The 27,775-nt window shown below is 36.3% G+C and overlaps 1 protein-coding gene across 1 annotated transcript; it reads left to right on the top strand.

Annotated features, from left to right (window-relative positions):
- Positions 1-174: 174 nt before the first annotated feature.
- On the top strand, positions 175-26,388 carry LOC149826981 (gamma carbonic anhydrase 1, mitochondrial-like). The gene is made up of 5 exons (XM_090019092.1): positions 175-437; positions 22,922-23,065; positions 25,212-25,337; positions 25,479-25,630; positions 25,820-26,388. The coding sequence occupies exons 1-5, from the start codon at positions 323-325 to the stop codon at positions 26,099-26,101; spliced, it is 819 nt and encodes a 272-aa protein (XP_089875218.1). The 5' UTR covers positions 175-322; the 3' UTR covers positions 26,102-26,388.
- Positions 26,389-27,775: the final 1,387 nt, after the last annotated feature.

Raw genomic sequence — 27,775 nt, 5'->3', positions numbered from 1 at the left:
TCCTGTACCCTCGTGTCCCCTTCTTCAAAATATTGTGACACTTACGTGTCGGGTCGTACCGTGCAAGTGCAACCACTTCTGGTCCATCAGCAAGAGCGAGCTCAGCCAGCCCTCATCATCATACCCAAAACGCCCCCAACAAATTGGGTGCGTTTCTTTTGCTCCTTCGTTTCTACTCGATTCTCTCGACTCCGTGTCACTGCTTCTGTGGAGGCAGAGGGAGTTTCTTCTTCCTCCTTTTGCGGTCCAATATCGCCTTTCATCCGAGCGCCGCCTTTGGCCGGAAGTTCCTCAGGGCGATCGTTTTCCGAGCAACAGGAAGATGGGTACGTTGGGGAGAGCAATATACACCGTCGGATTCTGGATTCGGGAGACGGGCCAGGCAATCGATCGGCTAGGCTGCCGTCTTCAGGGAAACTACTACTTCCAAGAGCAATGTACGTCTCCTCTGGACGTCCCCATTTATTGGTTTCCTTTTATTTTTGTCACCCTCTTCAGGAATTCGTTTCTTTCGGTTGCTTTTTAGGCCTCCCAAATTTAGATTTGCGTTGTCGTTTGTTCATGAATGCCTAGTGAATGGGTTCTGTTTGATCACAGAGATGGTACACAGGAGAACATTTTAGTTCATTAGTGATTGTGATTTTATGATGCGTAAACCCCCAGATATCGTGAGCGCCATTATTCGATTTGTGAAAAGAAGAGTTTTTTATGGGGTTAGGATTTCCGAGATGCTTGGATATTGAATAAGCTATTCGTAGATTCAGAAACTCTGTGCGCAGAGCTTTCCATGGATGGTTAAGCCTGGGGAGGCTCTGTTGAATTGGTGGTCATGCTAAGCGTTGACTAATTTTATTTTGGTGGGTGAGCGTATTGTTGCTTTAGCTGTAATGCTCCTTTTGCTGTTGACAATTGATCATTTTTATTGTTCTTTAACTTGCTATTCCAATGATACAGTGAGGATAGGCTGTGTATTGTGTCCATTTGGGTTTGTGTCGGTTATGTTGTGGATTCTATCGTCAAATTTTGAGCAAGTTTACCGGTAATAGTATGCTAGGGAGATGTCGGCAAATTTGTATATTTTTCACTCGTTAGGTGTTTGAAAAAGGTGCTAGAATTATAACTTTTGTCATCATCTTTTTTCCCAATGTCTGTGTCAGTATGTTTACAAGTACGTGAATGTGTGGATTGCATTGATCATGTGTAAGCAAGAAATATATGTTCTTAAAGTCTTCAATCTTTCTGAATTTCTTTTGACGTTCTCATTTTTTTTCAAATATTTTGGTCTTTGTTTTTTGTTTCATTTGAGTAAGGACTTTGATATCTGGTAATGCCGCATTTCATTTTTGTTTTTGCCTCACATTTTCATTTTGTTGGGCTTCTTAACATTCTCAATTTTAACATTTTGATTATTCCTTTTTCTTTTTAGAAGCTTCCGTTTTGATGTTTGAGAACAGTTAGTTCTTAGTCAAATGTCAGACAAGTGCTATTTTATTGATCAAATTAGATTGCCAGTGAAAATGGAACTCATTGTTTCACCACAATTTGATATATTCTGAAAAGAAATGTTCATGTTTGATTATCATGATTATTATATTATTCTTATATTTCTTATTATGATTTATGCAACATTTGCCACAAATTAAATGTTGCTTTCCTTCTTTATGTTTTGTTGCTATATGCTAATCATACAAACAATGCTGTCTGCTTAGAAATTTTTTCGGTTACTAATAAATTAAAAGATTGCTATATGCCGTGTAGTTTATTGTGCAATGAGAAATTCAAAATATTTGAAGTAAAACTGGTTGATTCTCTAAAAGTTGTTTCCTAGTAACTTTTTATTAAAAAAAAACTTATTCCATTTTGCTTTTGTACTTTCAATCAATAGGACAGTATAGTTTTCAGATCAATTTTTCAGTATATAGAATTGTAGTTCAAATTCAATGGCTGGTTTACTTTGAGTCTTGCTATCTTACTTGAGGTTTATCAGAAACAGATGTTTATGAGGCCTTGTTGATTCTTCTGCGTTTCTTATGCAAGCTAATATCTTTATGTTTTGGTATGAATCCACTTGATTCTGGCTGTTCACATAACCTATTATGTCCTTGTGTGGTTGCATGTCCTCTGGCAAGATAGACAATTGTGGGATCATAATTGAGATCATCCATCACTAAAGACTAATCATTAATTCACTGAGTGGTAGCCTTTACAATAGCCAATTCCTCCATGTACAAAGTTAGGAACACTTATCAAGCCTTTGTGGAACCAAAAATTGGAAAGGAACTAGCTGGATGAGGCTAGTGAGAGTTACATTTAAGTATGTATTCTGCTATTACTTCTATTTTCTTGGAGATATTTTCAATTTCATCTTCAATAGTATCTCAAGCAGCTGCTTGTTTCAGGTGCTTGATGAAACTTGATAACAACTCACAACTGTATGCAGGGAGAGTGTTACAAACTGTCATTCCCTTATTCTGCTACTGACAACTTCAGGATCTATCCATTTTTAACTCAATAATGTTTTGTCTATTCATTTTTAACTTAATGATGTTAAATAAGCTTCTGCCAGATAATATCTCTAATTTTGTCAAAGATGGGTTTTTGCCAATCACTGAATTCATGTGCATATTGTAGGTTCATGAGAAGGATGAACTTGATTTGTCCATCTTTAGATTGTGAAGATATCTGTTTTGATTAAAAAGGGATTAGGGTAGAATTTGTTCTTTGTTTTCTGCTTCTTTTCCAAGTCTTATAGATTCCATTGATTGAAACTAGTGCATGTTAAGATTGGTTTTGATCCTGCAGCAAATCAGAATTAGATATATGATTTCTTTTTAATGGAACACTCAACAAATTTTCATCATCTTAGGTGACAAATATTGCATGCACTGGATTGCTATTGGGGACAGGGCTGGTAAATCTATTCATTTTTAGCCCATTGATGCTTCAGAAGCTTCCACGGTTCCACTAGACAATATCTCTAGGTCTCTTAAAGAGGGGATTTTCCAAACATCAATTTTACATGTATCTTAGGTTCATGAGAATGCCTGATCTTGATTATTCCATTTTTAGAGTGTGAAAATATGTTTTCTTGTTAGGAAAGTATTAGGATAGAATTTGTTCTTCGTGTTCTATTTCATTCCCAAATTTCATACTTATATACATTTGGTTGAAACAACGCTATATTAATATTGGTTTTGATCCTACAAAAAATCAGAACTAGATATTTGGTTTATTGTTCATGATTCCTTGAGCTCCACAAATGAATCCTCGTTCTCTTAGGTGATGTATATGGCATGCACTAGGTATTTGTTGACACTAGGGTTGGTGAACAAGTCATTAGTTGAACTTGGACTGTTAAATCTTTATTTGTTTTAAGGAAAAATTGACAATGGATTTGACTTTTGAACCTAATATATATATATATATATATATATATATATATATATATGAGAGAGAGAGAGATCTAGTTATTATGATTTATTTTATTATTTACTAGTTATTAGGTTTAGTAAATTCCAATGTACAACAAGATTCAATTTTCAAGATTATGGCTCAACAATTCATGAAGATGAGGATTGTTTAAAAATGGCCATAACATGATTCTGGAGTCAACGTTAACACATGAAAATAGTAAATTGAACATGCTAAACATGATCCAAAGGTTAGCTTTTGCTTTTGGAGATCAAAACCATGTAAACCAATGGTGTACCACCATACGGTATGGTGGTTCAGTACCACAGTAGATCCAACCATACATTCACACATACATATTGTAATGAAATGATGGTCTTCAACAAATGCACAAATAACTCACAAACAAGTGTCTATTGGAGACACTACAAGCATGACCTTTGAAAGGGTATAAAAGGAAGAACACTTGAAAAATAAATAATACTTTATTCATGAACAAAATGCTTAAGAAGCATGGATGGTTTACATTGAAGGGGTTCACCCCTATATATACAAAAAAGTGGAAGAGAGAGGAGAGCTCATTTTGAGCTCTCCAAAAGAAACGTTGGATTCCAACGTCTCTTAATATAGCTGTACAGTCCAACAACATTTATTATTATAGCTGTTGGACTACAGTCCAACAACATTTATTATAGCTGTTGGACTACAAGTCCAACAGCTATTTGCACAGTCAAGTTCCAACAGGAACTTGACTGGATCAAATATCTAGTTTCTATTAAACTGGATGCTAAAAAAGAAAATAAAGAAAAAAAAAGAAAATAATAAAAGAAAATATAATAATATTAAATAATATTAAATAATATTAAATAATATATATATATATATATATATATATATATATATATATATATATATATATATATTACAGTTTACATTTTAACACTCCCCCTCAAACTTACGGTACAATGAGCGAAAGTTTGTCTAAGAGGAAGTGAAATCTGGGAGCAGCGAGAGGCTTGGTGAAGAAGTCTGCTAATTGATATTCTGATGTAACATATGGCAGATCAATGGTTCCATGTAAGTATTCCTCTCTGACATAGTTGAAATGAAATGGGGATCTTCGAAACACGAGCTTTGATTAACAAGAGCAAGTGTCAAGAATGACACTAAAGCATAACCCTTAAAAAGGGTATAACTGGAAACAAAATAAAAATAAAAATGTATTCTTTATTGATATGAAAAACCAATTGCTTAAGAAGCATTGGAGTAAAATACAAGAGGGGCTGCACCCCTTTATATACACAGCTGAAAGAGGACTCAATAGAGCTGTTGGGCACAGTCCAACAGCTCTATTGCTAGTCAAGTCTGGACAGGACTTGACTAGCAACAGTCATTCTAGTTCAAACTGAACTAGATGACATAAAGACAAAAAATAAAAATAAAGGAAAAAAAATACAGAAAAGAAAGAAATTAAAAATGTATTTATATATATATATATAATAATATAATATTATTATATATACATATATGTACAATTTTACATTTTAACACTCCCCCTCAAACTTACGGTACAATGAGCGAAAGTTTGTCTAAGAGAAAGTGAAATCGGGGAGCAGCGAGAGGCTTTGTAAAGAGGTCTGCTAACTGATATTCTGAAGTGACATATGGCAGATCAATTATCCCGTGTAGATATTCCTCTCTGACGTAGTGACAATCCATTTCGATGTGTTTGGTGCGTTCGTGGAATGTTCTGTTACTGGCAATGTAGATCGCACTTTTGTTGTCACAACACATTTGTGAAGCCTTTGTTGCTCCAACTCCCATGTCAGCAAGCAGTCGTCGGAGCCAAACTACTTCCATGGTCGTGGTTGCCATGGCTCTGTATTCAGCTTCGGTGGATGAGAGAGATACCTTCTGCTGCTTTTTACACCTCCACGAGATTAATGATTCCCCTAAAAAGACACAAAAGCCAGTGGTTGCGTGTCTGTTATTGGGATCACCTCCCCAATCAGCATCAGTATATGCAATTAAATCAAGAGAAGAGGAGGAAGATAAGAAAAGTCCTCGTGAAAGAGAGGACTTGATGTATCTGATAATACGCATGACTGCTCCCATATGAACAGAAGTAGGAGCATGTTGAAATTGACTTGCTGTATGAACAGCATGTGCTATATCTGGTCTGGTAATGGATAGATAGGAAAGTGCTACGACAAGCTGTCTGTAAGGAGTAGGGTCTGCAAGAAGTTCTCCATCATCAATCTTCATTTTAACATTAACAACTTCTGGAGTGTCAACTTTCTTATCATCAGTAATACCAGACCTGAAAACAATATCAAAAGCAAATTTAGTCTGAGATAATAAATATCCTCTAGGAGAATAAGCAACTTCAATGCCTAAAAAATATCTCAACAAGCCCAAATCAGTCATTTCAAAATGAGATTTAAGAAGTGTTTTGATTGTTTCAACTCCCTGTTTATCGCTTCCGGTGATGATCATATCATCTACATAGAGAAGAAGCACAATGATCCCTGCATCAGAATTCTTAATAAACAAAGCAGTGTCAGTTAAACAGAATTGAAAACCAATATCAATCATAACACGACTAAACCTATCATACCAAGCTTTTGGTGCTTGTTTAAGTCCATAAAGAGCTTTTTCTAAGCGAAGGACTTTACCCTTAGGAATACTTAGACCAGGAGGGGGTTCCATATATACTTCTTCAACTAGCTTTCCATTTAAAAAAACATTTTTGACATCCATTTGAAAAATAGACCATTTTTTGATAGAAGCTAAGGCAATTAAGGTTCGGACAATAGTCATACGAGCCACCGGAGCAAAGGTTTCTTCATAATCAATCCCATATTCTTGGGCATAACCTTTGGCTACTAAACGGGCTTTATATCTTTCAAGAGTACCATCACTCTTGGTTTTAATTTTATAAACCCATCGACATCCTATAGTTTTCTTCCCTGGAGGAAGATCTTGAATATTCCATGTAGAAGCCTTTTCAAGTGCATCTAATTCAACTTTCATGGCTTCTATCCATTTGATATCATTTTTTGCTTGAAAATATGTGGATGGTTCTTCATATGAGTGAATTAATGCAATAACTGCCCTATATGTGGGTGAGAAAGACTCGTATGATACAAACTTTTCTGGAGGCCTCGAGATTCGGGATGATTGTCTAGTTGGAATGTTAGAATATTTCTCAAGTGCACATGGAGTATTAGACTCTTGTCGCCTGGAATATTGAATACTAGTATCTCTATGAACTTCTTCATTTTCAACATTAAGATCAATAATTCTTGGATCATCATCAAAGTTACAATCAAGGTCATATTCATCAGATGTTGATGTTAGATCTAGCAAAAAGGAGTACTCAGTGACGTCTTTTAATTTTCTAAAATCAAAGAAGCTCTCCTTTTCAAGAAAGGAAACATTTCTAGACACATATAGTTTATTATTTTTGAAGTCAAAACATCTATAACCTTTCTGGTTTTCAGCATATCCTAAAAAGGCACAGGGAATCGCACGAGGGGAAAGTTTATCATTTTTGTCAGTAAATATGAAACATTTGCACCCAAATATTCTTAATCTAGAGTAGTCTGGAGAAATGTTCATAAGTTTTTCAATGGGAGTGATATTTTGTAACGAAGAAGATGGCATCCTATTAATGAGATAGGTGGCAGTTAAGGCAGCTTCTGCCCAAAAGTCTTTAGGGACTTGATTTGCTATTAATAAAGTTCTAGTGGTTTCTATAATATGGCGATGTTTTCGTTCTGCCAGTCCATTTTGTTGAGGTGTATAAGGACAAGATCTTTGATGTGTGATGCCATGCAATTTAAGATAATTTTGAAAATCTGTGGATAAAAACTCTCCCCCTGAATCTGTGCGAAAAATAGTAATATCATTTTGAAATTTGTTTTTAACCATATTATGAAAAGTTTGAAAGTATGAAAATACTTCAGACTTATGTTTGAGAAAGTACATCCACGTATGTCGGGAGAAATCATCGACAAAAATAACATAGTAAACAAATCCTCCTTTAGAAATTACTGGTGCAGGACCCCAAACATCCGAGTGTATTAATTCAAGTGGTCTTGAAGAGAAAAAGGTTCTGTTCTGAAATGGTAATCTTTTCATTTTGCCGAGAATACAATCTTTACAATCAAATGATTCAGAGTTACAAAATTTCCCTAGATTTGGAAAATGTTGGATTTTGGCTATATGTGGGTGACCAAGTCTCTTATGCCACAGTTCCAACTCTATTTTTTGAATATTATAACAAAAAGCTTTCTTCGGCATTTCCAAAAAATCCATGTAATAGAGTCCTCCTTCTCTATGGCCTTCCCCAATCAGCTTGCCTGACTGGCGATCCTGTACCCAACAACCATGAGAAGAAAAAAAAATATTACACCCATAATCAGAAATTTGAGATACAGATAAAAGATTTAAATTTAATTTGGGAACATGTCTAATTTCTGGAATAAAAAAATTTTTTGTTTTATAAATTTTTTCAAAATTTCCTATTCCTTCTATTTCAAGAGAAGTCCCATCAGCAGTAAAGACCTTTGACACACTTGTTTTATTTTTAATACATTTGGATAGACTTTGATTATTTGGGGTCATATGAAAAGATGCACCAGAGTCAAGAAGCCAAGAAATTTTACCTAAATCAGAAAAAGATGAGGCTGCTGCGCCGGTTGAAGCTTCAGATGAGGAAGAGGCACCTTTGATGAGAGGCTGAAGGATCTCCATTAGTTGGGCCAGGGAAACTGGTGCATCCTGATCTTTAGGCTCCGATCCAGCAATTGCAGCTCTTTTTTCTCTCAGCTCCTTAAGTTTGGGACATTGTGGCCTGTAGTGTCCCGGTTCATGACAGTGATGACAAATAACTTTCTTCTTATCATAGTCACCATTTTGTCGGTTAAAGTGAGGAGGCCTATATGATCGAACATGATTCCCTGGTCTAGACACGGCTAAAACGGAATCATCTTCAATTTTTAAAGAACCTTTCCGGAGACGATTTTCTTCCATTGTTAACTCTTCAATAGTTTCAACAATAGAAGGAATTTTTCCCCGGTGAAGTAGGGCCGATTTAGTGGTTTCAAATTCCGGCCTTAATCCAGTGATAAACTGGTAAAAATGTTCAACATCGAGTTGTTTCTGACGAAGCTCGATGTCTTCGGCACAATGCCACTTTGGTTCTAAAAGGGAAAGTTCTTCCCAAAGTTCGGACAACCCATTGTAATATTCACGAATAGTTTTGTCTCCTTGTGTCATCATTCGAACTTTTTCTTGGAGGTTGCACACGTGTGCAATATCTTTAAGGGAATACATATTCTTAAGGTATTCCCATGCCTTATCGGCATGATCAAATTTGGCAAGACTTGAGCATTTTTTAATGTCAACTCTATTGATAAGCCATGACATTATCTTCGCATGAGATATTCTCCATTCTTTCCATTTCTTCTCGTATGAGGCAATAGCCTTGATTTTCTCTTCTTCCGATAGAGGGACGTCTTTATCTCCCTCCTTTTTAGTAAGAGATAGCTTAGGTTCCGAATCGGAACCATCCACAATCCCCCATAAGCCTTTTCCCCATATATGGTGCTTCATGATTGAAGCCCATGTTACATAGTTCATATCGCTTAGTTTCATAGGCATGATGGTGACTTTATCATTGTCATCCATCGATTACAAGGAGAGAAAGAATAGGGATAGAAGAGAAACAAGAAGGAAAATGAGAAAGAAAGAAAAAAAACAATACAACAAGATGTGAAATCTTCTCCAATGAAGTGATAAAACACTTCTCTTCAAGTGGCGAACACTTTTGCAAACGGGCACGGAAACCGAGGCAGCTTTTCCTCAAGATTTAGTACTTCCGCGGCTTTGATACCATGAAATGAAATGGGGATCTTCGAAACACGAGCTTTGATTAACAAGAGCAAGTGTCAAGAATGACACTAAAGCATAACCCTTAAAAAGGGTATAACTGGAAACAAAATAAAAATAAAAATGTATTCTTTATTGATATGAAAAACCAATTGCTTAAGAAGCATTGGAGTAAAATACAAGAGGGGCTGCACCCCTTTATATACACAGCTGAAAGAGGACTCAATAGAGCTGTTGGGCACAGTCCAACAGCTCTATTAAGAGCTGTTGGACTGTGTCAGTCCAACAACTCTATTGCTAGTCAAGTCTGGACATGACTTGACTAGCAACAGTCATTCTAGTTCAAACTGAACTAGATGACATAAAGACAAAAAATAAAAATAAAGGAAAAAAAATACAGAAAAGAAAGAAATTAAAAATGTATTTATATATATATAATAATATAATATTATTATATATACATATATGTACAGTTTTACATTTTAACAATAGTGACAGTCCATCTCAATGTGTTTAGTGCGCTCATGGAATGTCCGATTGCTTGCAATGTAGATCGCACTTTTGTTGTCACAACACATCTTTGAAGCTTGCGTTGCTTTAGCTCCCATATCCGCTAGCAATCGTCTGAGCCAAACAACCTCCATAGTGGTGGTTGCCATGGTTCTGTATTCAGCTTCGGTGGAGGAAAGAGAGACTTTCTGCTGCTTCTTGCACCTCCACGAAATTAAGGTTTCACCTAGGAACACACAAAAACCAGTAGTTGAGTGTCTATTATTGGGATCACCTCCCCAGTCAGCATCAGTATATGCAATTAAATTTAATGAAGATGAAGCAGACAAGAAGAGTCCTCGTGAAAGAGAGGATTTTAAGTATCTAATAATACGCAAAATCGCTCCCATGTGCACGGAGGTGGGAGCATGCTGAAACTGACTGACTGTATGAACCACATGAGTTATATCTGGCCTAGTAATGGAAAGATAAGAAAGAGCTCCAACAAGCTGTCTATAAGGAGTAGGATCATCAAGAAGTTCTCCATCATCAATTTTCATTTTAACATTGACAACTTCTGGAGTGTCTACTTTCTTATCATCTGTAATTCCAGACCTGAAAACGATATCAAGAGCAAATTTAGATTGAGATATCAAATACCCCCGAGGGGAATAAGCAACTTCAATGCCTAAAAAATATCTTAATAAACCTAAGTCAGTCATTTCAAAGTGAGTTTTAAGAAGAGATTTGATATTTGCAACTCCCTGTTTGTCGCCTCCGGTGATGATCATATCGTCCACATAGAGAAGAAGAATAATGATGCCTGCATCAGATTTCTTAACAAACAAAACAGTGTCAGTTAAACAAGGTTGAAAACCAATATCAAGCATAACATGACTAAATCGGTCATACCAGGCTTTTGGAGCCTGTTTAAGACCATAAAGAGCTTTTTCTAGACGAAGAGCTTTACCCTTAGGGATATTAATACCAGGTGGGGCTTCCATGTATACTTGTTCAACGAGATTCCCATTCAGGAAAGCATTTTTGACATCTAATTGAAAGATAGGCCATGTTCTAATGGAGGCCAAGGCTATTAAAGTTCTAACAATGGTCATACGGGCCATAGGAGCAAATGTTTCTTCATAATCGATGCCATACTCTTGGGCATTTCCTTTTGCTACTAAACGGGCCTTATATTTTTCCAGGGTCCCATCACTTTTGGTTTTGACTTTGTATACCTACCTACAACCTATAGGTTTCTTACCCGGAGGAATATCTTGTATCGTCCAAGTATTGGCCTTTTCTAGTGCATCCAATTCTATTTTCATGGCTTCTATCCATTCTATATGATTTTTTGCTTGAGAATAGGATGATGGTTCAACATATGATTGTATTAATGTAATGGCGGCCCTATACGTGGGTGAAAAAGATTCATAAGACACAAATTTTTCTGGAGGTTTAGAGATTCTAGACGTTCTTCTAGGTGAGACTTTAGAGTATTTTTGTAATGCACATGGAAGATTTTGCTCTCTACGTCTTGAATATTGTAGACTAACATCCCTATGGATTTGCTCTTCATTATCATCATTTTCAACAACAATAGGACTTTGATCATTGTCAAGGTCACATCCAACATCACATTCATTGGATTTTGAAGTTGGATCAATTAAAAACGAGTATTCAGTAACATCCTTGGATTTTTCAAATTCAAAGAAGCTTTTTTTTTCCAAAAAAGATACATTTCTTGACACATATAATTTGTCATTTTGAAAATCGAAACACCTGTAGCCTTTTTTATTATCAGCATATCCTAAAAAGGCACATGGGATTGCACGAGGAGAGAGTTTGTCATTTCTGTTGGTGAAAACAAAACATTTGCATCCAAAGACTCTTAATCTAGAATAATCTGGAGTTAAATTAACAAGCTTTTCTATTGGAGTTGTATTCTTTAATGAGGAAGATGGCATCCTATTAATGAGGTAGGTGGCAGTTAGGACCGCTTCAGCCCAAAAACTTTTTGGAACTTGATTTGCAATTAGCAATGTCCTAGTAGTTTCCATAATGTGCCGATGTTTGCGTTCGGCTAGGCCATTCTGTTGTGGAGTGTGTGGACATGATCTTTGATGTGTAATACCATGTAAATTGAGATAGTCTTTGAATTCCTTGGACATAAATTCTCCCTCTGAATCAGTGCGAAAAACAGAAATATCATTTTGAAACTTATTTTTAACCATTTTATGAAATATTTGGAAGTTAGCAAAGACATCAGATTTATGTTTAAGAAAATAAATCCAAGTATGTCTAGAAAAGTCATCAACAAAAATGACATAATATGTATAACCACCTTTGGAAGTAACTGGTGCGGGGCCCCAAACATCCGAATGTATTAACTCAAGTGGTCGTGAGGAAACAAAAGTTCTACTAAGAAATGGTAACCTTTTCATTTTGCCAAGAATGCAGTCTTTACAAGAAAAATTTTCAGAATTACAAAATTTTTCCAAACTTGGAAAATATTGAATTTTAGACATATAAGGATGGCCAAGCCTTTTGTGCCATAAATACAATTCTAATTTCTGAATATTATAACAAAATGCATTCTTGGGTAATTCCAAAAAGTCCATGTAATAAAGTCCTCCTTCTCTATGGCCTTCCCCAATCAGCTTCCCTGACTGGCGATCCTGTACCCAACAACCATGAGAAGAGAAGGAGATATTACATCCATAATCAGATATTTGCGAGACAGATAAGAGATTCAAATTAAGTTTAGGGATATATCTAACTTCTGGGATAAAAAATCTTTTGGATTTTTGAAGATTTTCAAAACATCCTATTCCTTTTACTTCAAGAGATGTGCCATCGGCTGTAAAAACCTTTGACACACTTGAGTTATTTTTAAGACATTCGGATAGACTATTAACATTTGGGGTCATATGAAAAGAAGCACCAGAATCTAAAAGTCAAGGAAAGTTACCTGGACCGGAGAAAGATGCAACTGTCGCTCCAGTTGAGGCTTCGGTTGAGGAGGATACCCCTTTGAGAAGAGGTTGAAGGATTTCCATCAGTTGAGCCATAGACACAGGTGCATCTTGATCTTTTGACTCAGATTCAACAGATGCAACTCTTTTTTCTTCTCTTCTTTTTAACTTTGGACATTGAGGCCTATAGTGCCCCGGTTCATGACAATGATGACAAATAACTTTTCTTTTATCAAAGTCGCTGTTTTGCCTTCCAAAATGAGGCGGATTGTAAGTACGAGTATGATTCCTCGGTCTAGATACAGCTAAAACGGAGTCATCATCAACTTTTGGAGTACTTTTTCTAAGTCTATTTTCCTCCATAGTGAGCTCTTCTATAGTATCAACAATAGAAGGAATTTTTCCATGATGTAAAAAGGCCGATTTGGTGGATTCAAACTCCGGCCTTAGACCATTCACAAATTGATAAAAATGTTCCATATCTAGTTGCTTTTGGCGAAGCTCGATGTCTTCGGCACAATGCCATTTGGGCTCAAGAAGAGCCAACTCTTCCCAAAGTTCGGACAACTCATTATAATATTCTCGAATAATTTTATCTTTTTGAGTCATTGTCCGAACTTTATCTTGTAAATTGCATACATGTGCAATATCTTTAAGGGAATACATGTTTTTGAGGTATTCTCAAGCCTTATCGGCATGCTCAAACTTAGCTAGACTAGAGCATTTTTTAATGTCTATGCTATTGATAAGCCATGACATAATTTTTGCATGCCCTATCCTCCATTCTTTTCATTTCTTTTTATAAGTGGCTAACGCCTTACTCTTCTCTTCTTCCGTTAGAGGAACCTCTTTATCACCTTCTTTCTTGGTAAGAGATAGTTTAGGTTCCAAATCGGAACCATCCACTATACCCCATAAACCTTTTCCCCAAATGTGGTGCTTCATAATCGAAGCCCACATTACATAGTTTGTATCATTTAGCTTCATAGGAATGATGGTGATCTTATCGTTGTCATCCATCTTTTACAAGGGTAAGAGAGGAATAAATAGGAGGAGAGAGAGGGAAAAATAAAAAGAAAAGAAAAAGAGTAGACAAAGGAATAAGAGAGGATACAAAACCAATTTTTTTTGTAGCACAAGTTCGCCTTTCTTCAAACAAATCTTCTTGAGCCAAGAACAAGGTGATGAAACACCTTTTGTAAATGTGGCACGGAAATCGAGGCAGAAGCACTTCAAGATCTAAGGATTTCGTAGCTCTGATACCATGTAATGAAATTGTGGTCTTCAACAAATGCACAAATAACTCACAAACAAGTGTCTATTGGAGACACTACAAGCATGACCCTTGAAAGGGTATAAAAGGAAGAACACTTGAAAAATAAATAATACTTTATTTATGAACAAAATGCTTAAGAAGCATGGATGGTTTACATTGAAGGGGTTCACCCCTATATATACAAAAAAGTGGAAGAGAGAGGAGAGCTCATTTTGAGCTCTCCAAAAGAGACGTTGGATTCCAACGTCTCTTAATATAGCTGTTGGACTACAGTCCAACAACATTTATTATTATAGCTGTTGGACTACAGTCCAACAACATTTATTATAGTAGTCCAACAACTATTTGCACAGTCAAGTTCCAACAGGAACTTGACTAGATCAAATATCTAGTTTCTATTAAACTAGATGCTAAAAAAGGAAATAAAGAAAAAAAAAGAAAAAAAAAAGAAAATATAATAATATTAAATAATATATATATATATATATATATTACAGTTTACATTTTAACACATATATGCATACACATGTATGCATGTACATATGTATGAATGTAGAAAAATAAGATTAATATTTGGTAATGGTTGTGAAAATCTCTCTAAAAAGAGATTCTGTGTATAAACACAATGCTAAAAACACGAAGTGTGCACAAAGGTCCAAAGGAGAACTCACAAATGCACGGATACAAATACACAAGAGCATAAAAAATAACAACTTTAATATATTGGGTCCCAAGAGGGGATTTACAAAAGCATAGAGAAACCTAAAGGGGTTCACCCCTATTTATAAGGCTTTGGAGTCATTGGGGGGGGGGGCTCCAATACATAGGTTGGAGCCCCTCCGACAGTTAGAAATCTAACCATTGGAGGGGGGGCTCCATCCTATGTATTGGGGGTCCCCCCATGTCACATCATATTTAAAAAAAGAAAAAGAGAAAAAAAAAACAGAAAAAATACAAGAAAATAATATATTAGAAAAACAAAATACACCATATTCTCAAATGAGAATATGCATAAAATATGTGAATTTACATAAATACCCTTATCGGGTTTTGAGATATATATTTATATATATACTTAGATAGATACATATACATATATATATATATATATGTATCTTTCTCTCTCTCTCTCTCTATATATATACTACATTTTAACACCCCCCTTCAAACTTAAGGTGACACAACCGACAGTTTGCCAAGAAGGAAGTTAAATCTTGAAGAGCACATCGCCTTGGTGAAGAAGTCTGCCAGTTGATATTCTGATATAACGTAAGGAAGGTCAATGGTTCTTCTTAAATATTCTTCACGAACATAGTGGCAGTCCATCTCGATATGCTTTGTGCGCTCGTGAAATGTGTGATTTTTGGCAATGTAGATTGCACTTTTATTATCACATCATTTTGTTGGTCCTTGAACTTGAATATTCATATCTTCCAACAAGCTGCGAATCCAAACAATCTCTATGGTGGTAGACACCATGACTCTATACTCAACTTCGGTGGATGAAAGCGATACTTTCTGTTGCTTTTTGCATTTTCAAGAAATTAATGATTCACCTAAAAAAATAAAAAACCCAGTGGTCAGTTATTTGGGTCACCTCCCCAATCAGAGTCAGGATAAGCAATTAAACTTAATTACGAAGAAGAAGATAAAAATACTCATTTGTTTAATGTACCCTTTATGTATCTGATGATGCGAAGAATGACGCTCATATGGATTAAAGTAGGTGCATGTTGAAATTGACTAACAACATGTACTGCATGAGAAATATCAGGTCTAGTAATGCTGAGATATGTTAGGGATCCAACCAATTGCCTGGAAGGTGTGGGATCTTTTAGAATAATGCCGTCATCAATTTTCATCTTTGAACCCACTATTTCAGGAGTTTCACAGACTTTGTCATTTGTAATTTCTGATCTGTCAAGAATCTCACAAGCAAATTTAGTTTGAGACAAAAAGTAACCTCTGTGAGAATAAGTAATCTCAATTCCCCAAAAATATGACAAAAACCCTAAGTCTGACATCTAAAATTTTAAAGTCAAGATGGATTTAATACTTTTGATTCCTTTAGTATCATCTCTTGTTATCAACATGTCATAAACATATAACAATAATATAACAATTCCTGCATCAAATTTTTTAACAAACAATGCAGTGTCAGTATAACATGAAGAAAATCCATTTTCAGTCATTACTTTGTTAAACCTATTGTGCCAAGCTTTGGGAATTTGTTTCAGGCCATAAAGAGCTTTATGAAGACGAAGAACTTTATTTTTAAGAATATCCATACCAGGTGGAGCATCCATGCATACTTCTTCATTAAGGTCACCATTTAAAAAGACATTTTTGACATCCATTTGATAAAAAATCTATTTTCTAATAAAAACAATGGTGATGAGACATTTGACAGTAACCATACGAGCTATTGCAGCAAATGTCTCTTTATAGTCAATCCCATATTCTTGACTATACCCTTTAGCTATTAGGCGAGCTTTATACCTCTCAAGAGATCCATCGCTCTTGGTTTTGACTTTGAACACCCATCAACATCCTATAGTTTTCTTACCACTTGTGAGCGTTTGAAATTCCCAAATGTTGGCTTTCCTAAGTGCTTTGAGTTCACTCTCCATGACTTCTCTACATTCAATACATCGTTTGGCATCTTCAAAATTATTTGGTTCAAAATATGAGTGAATGACACTTAAGCAAGCTCGATATTTAGGAGAGAATGAATCAAAGGATACAAATCTAGAGGGAGTTCTTCTAGTTCTTTTGGTTCTTCTAAGATTTGAATCATGTGAGGAGATAGATTCGCTAGGTTCACTATATTGCTCAACAACACTTCTAAAGGTGCTTCTATCTTTACGTGAATAGGTGATAGGATCTCTAGTTATATTTTCTTCTTGAGAGGTATTAGAGTTATAACTATTGTTGATTTCAACCACTTCATTATCACTGTTATCTGTTGATTCATCATCACTAGAGATATCATCATCCTTAGATAATAGATCAAAAAGAAAGGAATAGTCGATATTTTCTAAATGAGATTCATTCTTTTCAAAACCATTATCATTTTTCAAAACGTTACATTCCTTGAGACATATAATTTATCATTCTTAGTATCATAACATCGAAATTCTTTTTGGGTTTTGGAATAGCCAAGAAAAGCACAAGGGATGGCTTTTGGTGAGAGTTTATCATTTTTATCTGTAAGGACAAAACACTTAAAAAAAAAACTCTTAACATATTGTAATCGATTTATTTTTCATATAGAGTCTCAAAGGGAGATATTTTATCTAAATTTTTGGATGAAAGATGGCTAATAAGATAAATGGAAGCAAGAGCCGCCTCAGCCCATTTTTTTTTTGGAATACTTTGGAAAATAAGAAGGGTTCCAGTGGTTTCAATGATATGCTTATGCTTCCTTTCGGCCAAACCATTTTGTTGTGGTGTTTTAGGACAAGATCTTTGATGAAATATACCATAGTCTTCAAGATATTTTTTAAACTCATTAGAGAGGTACTCACCTCCGGAATCAGTCCTAAATATTTTTAAATTAAGAAAATATATCCAATAATACCGTGAAAAATCATTCACAAAAATCACATAATAGGCAAAACCTCCCTATGATATGACGAGTGCCGGTCCCCAAACATCCGAATGAATAATTTCAAAAGGTTTAGTGGTAAACATAGATCTTTGTTCAAAAGGCATACTTTTCATTTTTTCAAGAATGCAATCATTACAAGAGAAAGTATTTTTACAAAGATTTTTAACAAAATGCAAATAGGACAACTTGATAATGTTGAGATGACCAAGTCTCTTGTACCAAACATTTATGTCGAGCCACATTACAAAAGGTGGTTTTAAGAATTTGAAGAGAGTCTACATAGTACAAGTCTCATTTCCTAGAGCCTTCCCCAATCAACCTCCCAGACCGGTGATCCTTTATTAAACATTTATTAGATGAGATTTAAATGTCACACCCGAGGTCCTAGAGTTGAGAGACAAAAAATAAATTTAAATTCAATTTTGGTATAAATCTAATTTTAGGAATAAAGAAGTTTTGGGTTTCAAAATTTTCAATTCCCTTAATTTCAAGAGAAGTACCATCCGCGGTTGAAACAAAAGATGGTGACAAACTTTTAGAATATTCGGAAAGAGAAGAAATGTTTGGGGTCATATGAAATGATGCACTCAAATCTAAAAGCCAAGAGGTTTTGCCTGGAGGGTAAGGAGTGGACACGGCGACACCAGAAATAGCTCCCTTAAGAAGAGGTTGAAGAGCTTCCATAATTTGATTTAAAGAGAGAGCTCTATTTGTAGATTCCTCTTTTTATGGTTGAGATGTGGTTGCCATTGCTAGTAATTTCTTTCATTTGGGACAAACCGATTTGATATGACCCGGTTTCTTGCAAAAGCGACACACAATTTTGTTATAGTCCCTTCTTCCGCCTTGACCACCATTGGAACCTTGATTTTGGTTTTTGAAGTAAGGAGGTTTATATGTCCTCAAGTTGTTACTGGGCCTAGAAACGACATTAGCACCATCATACTCCTCTTGGTTTATGGGCATTTCAAGAACACTTGGATTTTGCTTGCTAATGCCCATACGAGTTTCCTCTCCACTTAATTTAGTAATGACATCTTCAAGAGAGAGAGAAGTGAAGGAGGATAGGAAAGAAGATCTTATTTGCTCAAACTTGGGCCTTAGCTCATTCAAAAAGTTAAAAAACCAGTCTTCTTCTAGTTGTTTATGTCGAAGCTTTATGACTTCTCCACTCCACTTGGGTTCGAGCATAGCAAGCTCATCCCAAATGGGGGAGAGTTCGACAAAGTACTCTCTTATAGTCATATCCCCTTGAAGAAGGGTTAGCGCTCTCTTTTAGAGATAATACTTGTGGGACAAGTCCCTAGAAGTATACATCTTCTCAAGATACTGTTAAAATACATGTACTCGTACACACACACATATATATATATGTGTGTGTGTGATACCCGATAGGGGTATTTTTGTCATTTTGCATAGCTATATAGTTGTTTTTAGAAAACAACTATTTATTTATTTTTAGAATTAGTTTATTTTATGTTTTTTTATTTTTTGTTTTTTATTTCACGTAAGTGGGGGCCCCACATAGAGTCGTTGGGGCCTCCAACGGTCACAAATGTGACCGTTGGGGGCTCCCAACGTCTCTATGGGGAGCCCCTTTTAGCCTCTCCTTTTCCACTCTGTGTATAAATAGGGGTTGCTCTCCTTGTATTCTTCATGGCTTTTCAAGCCCTCGTTCAATAAAGTTCATATATGTTTTATGGGTTGCCTCTTTGAAGGCTTCTTGTGTTGTCCCTTAGTGGACTATTTCTATATTCTCCATTGTGGGTTTGTCCATTCATTGGACCGTGCGAATGCATTAAGCATTCTTGTTATACCTTTCTGCATACTTTCTTACAGATACTCCCACGCTTGAGAAGCCTTTTTAAACTTTATGATATTGGAGTTGATTCTAGTCTCAACGGATGAGAAAATCCATGACAAAATCTTGAAGTTCTTCATATCCCACTCATGTTTTTTTGCTATATTCTTCAAGAGCCTTCGTTCTTTCATCTCCCTCAAGAATTTTGATTTGTCCTCTTTCAACCAAAGTAATTTTTGGCTTCGGTTTCAGAATTGAGCTTTGAACATAACCCCAAAGTCCTTTTCCTTTAATATGGACTTTCATATTACCGGCCCATACGTGATAATTGGAACCATTGAGCTTAAAGCCAAGAGAGAAATGAGAGTCTTTTTCACCCATTAGAGAGATAAGATTAAGGAGAAAAATACGTACCACAAAGAGATTTTAAGTTTTTAACTCTTACTTGTAGTAATCTTCTAAAATATTTGATGAAGAGAAATCTTTATGCCAATCTCAGAAAAATTGAAGGCACACTTTTTGAGGCACTCGATATTGTGAAGAATCACACGATTTTCCTTCTCAAGCAACCTTGCTCTGATACCATGTGAAAATCTCTCTAAAAAGAGATTTTGTGCATAAACACAATGCTAAAAACACAAAAGCACAAGGGAGAACTCTCACAAGTGCACAAAGGCACGGATACAAATACACAAGAGCATAAAAAATAACAACTTCAATATATTGGGTCCCAAGAGAGGCTTTACAAAAGCATAGAGAAACCTAAAGGGCTTCACCCCTATTTATAAGGCTTTGGAGTCATGGGGGGGCTCCAATACATAGGTTGGAGCCCGTCCAACGGTTAAAAATCTAACTGTTGGAGGGGGGGGCTCCATCCTATGTATTGGGGGTCCCCCCATGTCACATCATATTAAAAAAAGAAAAAGAGCAAAAAAGAGAGAAAAAATACAAGAAAATAAAAGAATAGAAAAACAAAATACAACATATTCTCAAATGAGAATATGCGTAAAATCTGTGAATTTACATAAATACCCTTATCAGGTTTTGAGATATATATTTATATATATACTTAGATAGATACATATACATATATATATGTATATGTATCTCTCTCTCTCTATATATATAAATAAAAGAGACACTACATTTTAACAATGGTGCCATTACATCATGTCATATTTGGAAATCATGATTACAAGCTGAATTGACTCAAACATACCTCGCAGATGTGTGTACATCTATGTCACATAGGTGCCGGTGCGGAACTGCGGATACGGGTGCGAGTGTGGCGATGTGACACTTTAAAAAAACTTAGGTGCGGGGGTGCAGGAAGGGTATATATATATTTTAACATTTTTAAGTTAACACTACGCGTGTGTGTGTACATTCATGTATTTATTTATATAATATAGATAAGACTGTACTTGGTTAGGGTTAACTGAATCTACTTTTAGACAAATGGACCTCAGTGTGGTTGACTTCACCTGACAAAGAGGTGGGTGCGGTGTCCTGTTAGAAGAGTCCATGTTATATATATATATATATATATATATATATATATATATATATATATATATATATATATACTTGCTTGGCTTGGTGGTCTATATGAGCCATCTCATACAGTTCATTGAGCCCATCTCAGGAGCTTGAACCTGCTCTTACACAAGACAAACTAAACCGAGCCATGACTTTCTTGGCTTGTTTCCAGCCCGATAATTGTGGCTTTTTAAACCAAGTGGAGCATTCATAATCATTATGTCCTCTCATACCTCCAAGTACCTTTGAGCATCTAAGGTTTGTGAAAAATAGAGGACCTTCAAGTCCCATCCTCATGTAGGTAGTGGGGTGGACAAGGGTTGAGCTTGGGCTGGTCTCCAGTTAAGCTCTCAATGGTCAGAGCAGGCATGAAGACCAATTAGACCCGACTTGGAACCTACTGTGTTCTGATTGGGCACAAGCCTATGCCCATTATATATTGTTGCCAGGCCCATTATATATGCCAAGTAATAAAAACTTGGCCCATTATGTACTATTGAACAAGGCTTGGTTTGGGATGGACAAGGGGGCCCATTTGGGCAAAAGTTCTGCCTAGTTTGAGCTTGAATCTGCTTCATGTTGGGTCTAGCCTAGGCCCAGATCAATCATTTTCGGGCCCAAACCTGCCCCCCTTTTGAGCTGCTTCATGTCCACCTCTGTATGTAGGTGTGACCACCAACCTCTTGAACTAGTCCAGCATTCATTGGCCATAGTTTCTATCTCCAGAGAAAAGAAGGAAAGACCTCTTCTGAACACACATTGAGTGGGCTTGGGCTTGGAGAGAGCTCTTATTGTACCCCAATTCGTCAGGTTGAGGCATAGGGCTGGTGACATTCAGTGATGAACCCAAGATGAAGCCTGATTGAAAATATGATCCTGTTGGTCTTGTCAAAAAAATGGCTATGACATCCAAGCTAAGGTTGATACTTATTGGGCTAGGCCTAGGCTGAGATACATTCATGCTGGTCCAAGTTTTGGGTTTATCCAGACCCAAACCTAGCCCATCCTGGGCTGGTTCCCTGAAGCCCATGCACCCCAATGTTCACCTCTACTTTTAAGTGGAAGGAAGAATGCTGCTCTTATCCATCAAGTTGGTAGCTTTGTAAACCACAATGCTGCCATCCATAATCATCCTTCATTTGATTTAAGTCTCTCTTTCCCATAGTGCTTTCCTCTGGCATGAGTACGACAAGATTCATTTACCTTTTTGCTGTTTACCTTGTAGGTGTCGAACTCATGGATCACTATCTGTTTTCTAAAATCTAGTGCAATGATTGAAGAAATCTACCATAACAAATCTGGTCTTGATTCTTCATCAACTAAGGGGAAACATTGCGTGTTTCACTTATTCCTTCATAAATCTCAATAATGGACATCAAGCTGAGAAAGAATGTCTTAAAGCACTGCCGATTAGTTGAAAGAAATCATTGGAAGAAAAGTATTAGTTTGAGCTTATTATTCCTCTTATGTTGCCTTGTGGTTTATATATATACCTATTCAATTATAACATTGTAGTCTTTACCATTCCTTTTTTGTTCTCATGTTTGACTAATAGATGTATTTTAATTGATCCTCTTTTCCTTCACATTTTCTCATATTCTTAAACCTTGACATGCACGTGTCTATGCTAGGCCCTGCAACAAATATATATCATGGCCAATCTTTTTTGGATTTTCCCTTTTGATTACCTTTGTTTTGTCTTTTTGTTAATGATTCTGTATAGCCATTGCCCTGATCATTCTCTTTGTGGACAGAATGCATATTCTCTAGCAACAGAAAATATATGTTTTCTTAGGCAGTTATTCTCCTTTGTTTATTTCTCATTGAAATTCTAAATTTCAAATTGATCCAAAATAAATGGGTTTTTGGTTGAATTTGTTCAATGTGAAAAAAATCTAACTTGTTGATTTTCAAAATAACCATAGTATCAAGGCATCGGACACTCATGAATATCTTTGACAAAGTTCCAACTGTTCATAAAGATGCATTTGTTGCTCCAAGTGCTTCAGTGATTGGGGATGTACAAGTGGGGCCAGCATCATCCATTTGGTATGGCTGTGTTTTGAGAGGTATGTGTTAATGTTGAAATGTGCCTGTGATTATGTGTAAACTGTAATGTTATGAAGCAACATTTTCATATGTCTTCTTGGCATTCGGGCAAGGAATACTGTTCAGAGTATGTTTATCATTTTAGCATTTAATGCGAGGCTGTCATGTCAGTAAAAGATTCACATTAACTTTATTTAAAGCACTTAGTAGGAATCCCGATTCCTAGGAAGCAGTTGGGAATCCTAATTCTCACTCACCACACTGTTTTTATTTTAGTGATGTGATACTATTGGGGTGCTAATTTTATTTTTATAAATTCTGGGATAATATGAATATATTTTATTATTGCTTCATAAGTTTGTCTTTTTAAATGAAAGGAATCAAGGATTTTCTTAATTTAGATCAATGTTGTTAGAATTGATTTAAAGTCTGAATCAATTTTGAAAGTGATTCAGAGGATCTACTGATTCAAAACCAAACAGAAACGATTGGAGTTGGTCAAAGCTTAACCATCAGATGACACATGCCATTAAAAAATAAATAATAAAATATTAAAAATTTATTTAAGCCCCCTTACAAATATTAATATTAAAAAATATTAAACCGAATTGGCCCTTCAGGAAATTGATTTTGAGCTGATTCTCAACGATTCTTACAACAATGCTTTAGATTGGGATTGGATATCATTTTATAGGTATGGATCTATAAAACACTTTCTACCCTTAGTATTCTTTTTTAATGATTTAAAATATCATGTGTTCACTAATTTATCTTGTTAGGCTTCTTATAAAAAAAACTTTTGTTAGCTTAGTTGAAGTTTCTTAGATTTGTAATATATGTAATAAAAATATGACTTTTGAAAACTTGTCAAATTTAAGTGTAGCAAGATTGCATAATTGCTGCTTTTCATTTTTTTTTGAGAAAGCGTGCTCTTTTTACCCTTTTTATTGAGGAAATGATGACTACTCTTGTGGCCATTTTCTATGAGAGTTTTTGCTCTATTTTAAAGCGTATATCCCTGCCATCACTTTTTGTGTTGCACTGGGGATATCACTTGAGCTGAGTATTTACTTGAGATAGACACAACATGCAGTTGAACAAATTAAATGATCATTAAGTAGTACATGAAGAATTCAACCACATTTAAATGTTTTGCTTATATTACAGAAAGCTGTTTTGACTCATTTCGCAGTTATAGGAAGAGATTTTTAAATGCAAACAACTTTGTAGCAAATATAAATTATATTCTTTTTGCTTATTAAGAAAATGGGAAGCTATGTCACATAGGTGCGGGTGCGGATACTGGTGCGAATGTGGCGATGCGGCACTTTAAAAAAACTTGGGTGCAGGGGTGCAGGAAGGGTATATATATATATTTAACAGTTTTAAATTAACACTACGTGTATGTGCATTTATGTATTTATTTATATAATATAGATAAAACCGGACTTGGTTAGGGTTAACTGAATCTACTTTTAGACAAATGGACCTCAGTGTGGTTGACTTCACCTGACAAAGGAAGCCGTGTCCAAGTGTCGCACCCATGCGGGTGTGACACAGGTGTGGTGCCCTGTTAGAAGAGTGTGTGTTACATAGATGGGAAGGGATCCAGCTATATGTAAAATGCATTTCTTCCTGTTGTTTTTATATTGAGCTGTTCTCAAGGGCCAATTGATCTTTTGCTCGTGTAAAAGGCCTGTTGTCCCCACCTTTTTTCTCTAATTATAAAATGGGTTCCTGTGTTTTATCTCAATAAAAAAAATTGACAATCATCTGCTCGAGTGTGTCATTTAAAGAAAGGCATCTCTCAGCCATGCTTTTCTTCATCATTGAGCCATGTAAAGGTGGATATATTCTTTGGTCTAGCTGCTCATACAAACATGACTTAATTCTGTCATCTAAGTTGTGAATGCCGCTTGGGACCTGTGAATTGTATTTCAATTCTCAGTCATTCTAAGTTGGAATAGTACAACAATTAAGTTTGTCGAATCACTTTTCTCTATAAATAGCCTGTCAGAAACCCCATTGATGGCCCTTTTTAAACAAAATTGGTTGTATTTTTCTGGTTATGTTTATTCATGGTTCTGTCTAAGATCTTGCTGTTATCGAACTTGTTCTTTTGTAAATTAATTTGTTTCATATACTGACTACTTGAGGCCATTACAGGAGATGTGAATAGTATCAGTATTGGCTCTAGAACAAATATCCAGGACAATTCACTTGTGCACGTTGCAAAATCTAATCTGAGTGGGAAGGTCCTGCCTACTATCATCGGGGACAATGTCACTGTGGGCAAGTTGCTTCATTTTTTGCCTTTTTAATTTTTCATTTATCTCTATGTAATGTTGATGCTATATTCATTGAAGTTCTTAAACTTCCTCATCTCGGGAAATAGCAAGTTTTATTTAATATAGTTTTTTCTCATGTGAGTAGGTCATAGTGCTGTGTTGCATGGATGTACTGTTGAAGATGAGGCCTTTGTTGGAATGGGTTCAATTCTGCTTGATGGAGTGGTCGTCGAGAAGCATGGTATGGTTGCTGCTGGGGCACTGGTGAGGCAGAATACCAAAATTCCCTCCGGAGAGGTACTGTCTCAATTCCCTTTTTCTCCCACAATTGCTGTCTGATGCTAAATTTGGGGGAGAAAATAATAATTCTGATAATCAGTGGTCAATTTTTGTTCATCACATGCAATATCGTGCAGCACTTCCCAGAAATTTTCGTTATTGAGTTTTTGCCAGCCAGTTACTGAATTTTCAGTCATCAAAATCCAGGTTTGGGGAGGCAATCCAGCGAAATTCCTCCGGAAACTTACAGAAGAGGAGATCTCTTTCATCTCTCAGTCAGCTACCAATTATTGCAACTTAGCACAGGTACATGCAGCAGAAAATGCCAAGACTTTTGATGAGATTGAATTCGAGAAGGTGCTGAGGAAAAAGTTTGTGAAACTAGATGAGGAGTATGATTCAATGTTAGGGGTTGTGCGTGAAGTTCCACCGGAGCTTGTTCTTCCAGAAAATATTTTGCCTGACAAATCAGCTAAAACATCTCGTTGATCTTTCTATGGGCACATAATTAAGCTACCAGTTAGCAAGATGGTTTAATATTTTTCTTTGTGAAATTGGCAAATTAGTTCTCTAATAAATTTTGGGACAGAGTTAACTGAAATTTTAGTATCCAAATTGATCAGCATGATGCTGTCTGTGGTGTACTGCTATTTTAGGGTGGGGCCTGGCTCTGTTAAGAACTGTATTTTAAGGTTTACCAATTTCAGAATTCTGTTTTTTCATGCTTGCATTATCTGAAGCATGTCATTCTATTATATAACCTAAATTTTGATGCTGCGTGCATGGGACCTTTTACTACTATAGACAGCAAATTTGCAAAAATGTTTCTAAACCCTGATCAAGAAAAAGGTTGCCTCTTGCTGTATTTAGAATCTCTCTCTTTCCTAGTTTTTCACAGAAGACAGATGGACTTGACTAGCCCCTTCTTGGTTTGTATTGCACCAGAGTTGTTGGACTCAATGACTCGGATTGCCTCACCAGGTGGTAGCCAAGACTAGATGGACCCACTCAAGAGTCCTTGATTACTTCCATATCTGCTAACATAATAACATTTGTACTCTTCATTATAGGGAGTCCAACAATGAGCCTCTAGGGATGGTAAATCCCTAGAGCAATGGTCGCATGCATTAGCTGGCACCACAAGTATGCCTTCTGGAGCATTGATTGCTGAAGCTGAAACCCCAAACCAGTTCCATGATGGGCTAACCCACACAAGCCTAGGGCAGGAATGTCCCAATCCGCTCTTTGAATGACGGTACCCGCAAAAAAAGCAAAGGCAAGGCGAGGCAACTGTGATTCAGATCCGTTGTGGACAATGCTAGACCTGTTACGAGGCCCATTCATCCAATTATTATTGGGTCGCATGTTGAGCTAAAGGGAATGCCCAGATTGGACCTATTTTCGCCGCCATCCATCGTGTAATTTGTGCTTGGAATGACCCAGAACAGACGTTTTATTTGTCAAATACCATTTTTTTTTGACAAAGTGTCCTCTTAAGAATTCTGTAGTCGGTCCTTCTTGTAAGGAATAACTCAATCTTACGAGGATGTGATCCCACTGGATCCGACCCATTTGCAGCCTGAACTGTGCCCCTAAGATGGAACTGTTCAGGACAGTGAATGGATGGGAGCTTCTGGGCGTGTAAAGTGCAAAAAATCCCAACTGGATCACCTAGGGTTTGGTGAAAGGAAAGGTAGTGCTCCTATCAAGATATCTTGAGAGCGGGATCCGATATAAAAAAAAATGACAAAAGTTGTGGTTTTGGTGCTTTCGGCTAGTGGGCGCCGCGCTCTCTCTCTCTCTCTCTCATCCTGAGCATGGGAAAATTTGCAAGAATGACCCTATTATAGGATTGCCACATCTTCTGTTGTGGTCTTGCTTATGATACATCGAAATACTAAATGATATCATTGAACTTCTTTCATAATTCGTGAGCATTCCCAATCTGTGAATTTGGGTTGACAGTGTTCCCTCATACCCATTGATTTCCAATCAAGTCTACTAGCAATTTTGTGCAAAGGAACCAACATTGAGTAATGACCCATCCAAGGTCAGGTTGTGAGTCATTGAATTCCAATTGAAAAGTTGAAATCGATGGCATGCGGTCACTTGTACCATCAATATGAGTAGCCCCCAAGGACAAAATAACAGGTCTCAATGCAA

The sequence above is a fragment of the Nuphar pumila genome, chromosome 10 (assembly GCF_984573655.1).
Source record: "Nuphar pumila chromosome 10, dmNupPumi1.hap1.1, whole genome shotgun sequence".
NCBI classification, from domain to species: Eukaryota; Viridiplantae; Streptophyta; class Magnoliopsida; order Nymphaeales; family Nymphaeaceae; genus Nuphar; species Nuphar pumila.
Note: the sequence above shows the minus strand (reverse complement) of the source record. Positions and strands in the feature narration are given on the sequence as shown.

Excerpts from the sequence above, each read along its gene's own strand:
- LOC149826981 (XM_090019092.1), top strand. The coding sequence starts at position 323 with ATGGGTACGTTGGGGAGAGCAATATACACCGTCGGATTCTGGATTCGG. Across the intron at positions 25,338-25,478 it reads CGGGGACAATGTCACTGTGG|GTCATAGTGCTGTGTTGCAT; the intron begins GCAAGTTGCTTC and ends TCATGTGAGTAG. Across the intron at positions 25,631-25,819 it reads CCAAAATTCCCTCCGGAGAG|GTTTGGGGAGGCAATCCAGC; the intron begins GTACTGTCTCAA and ends ATCAAAATCCAG.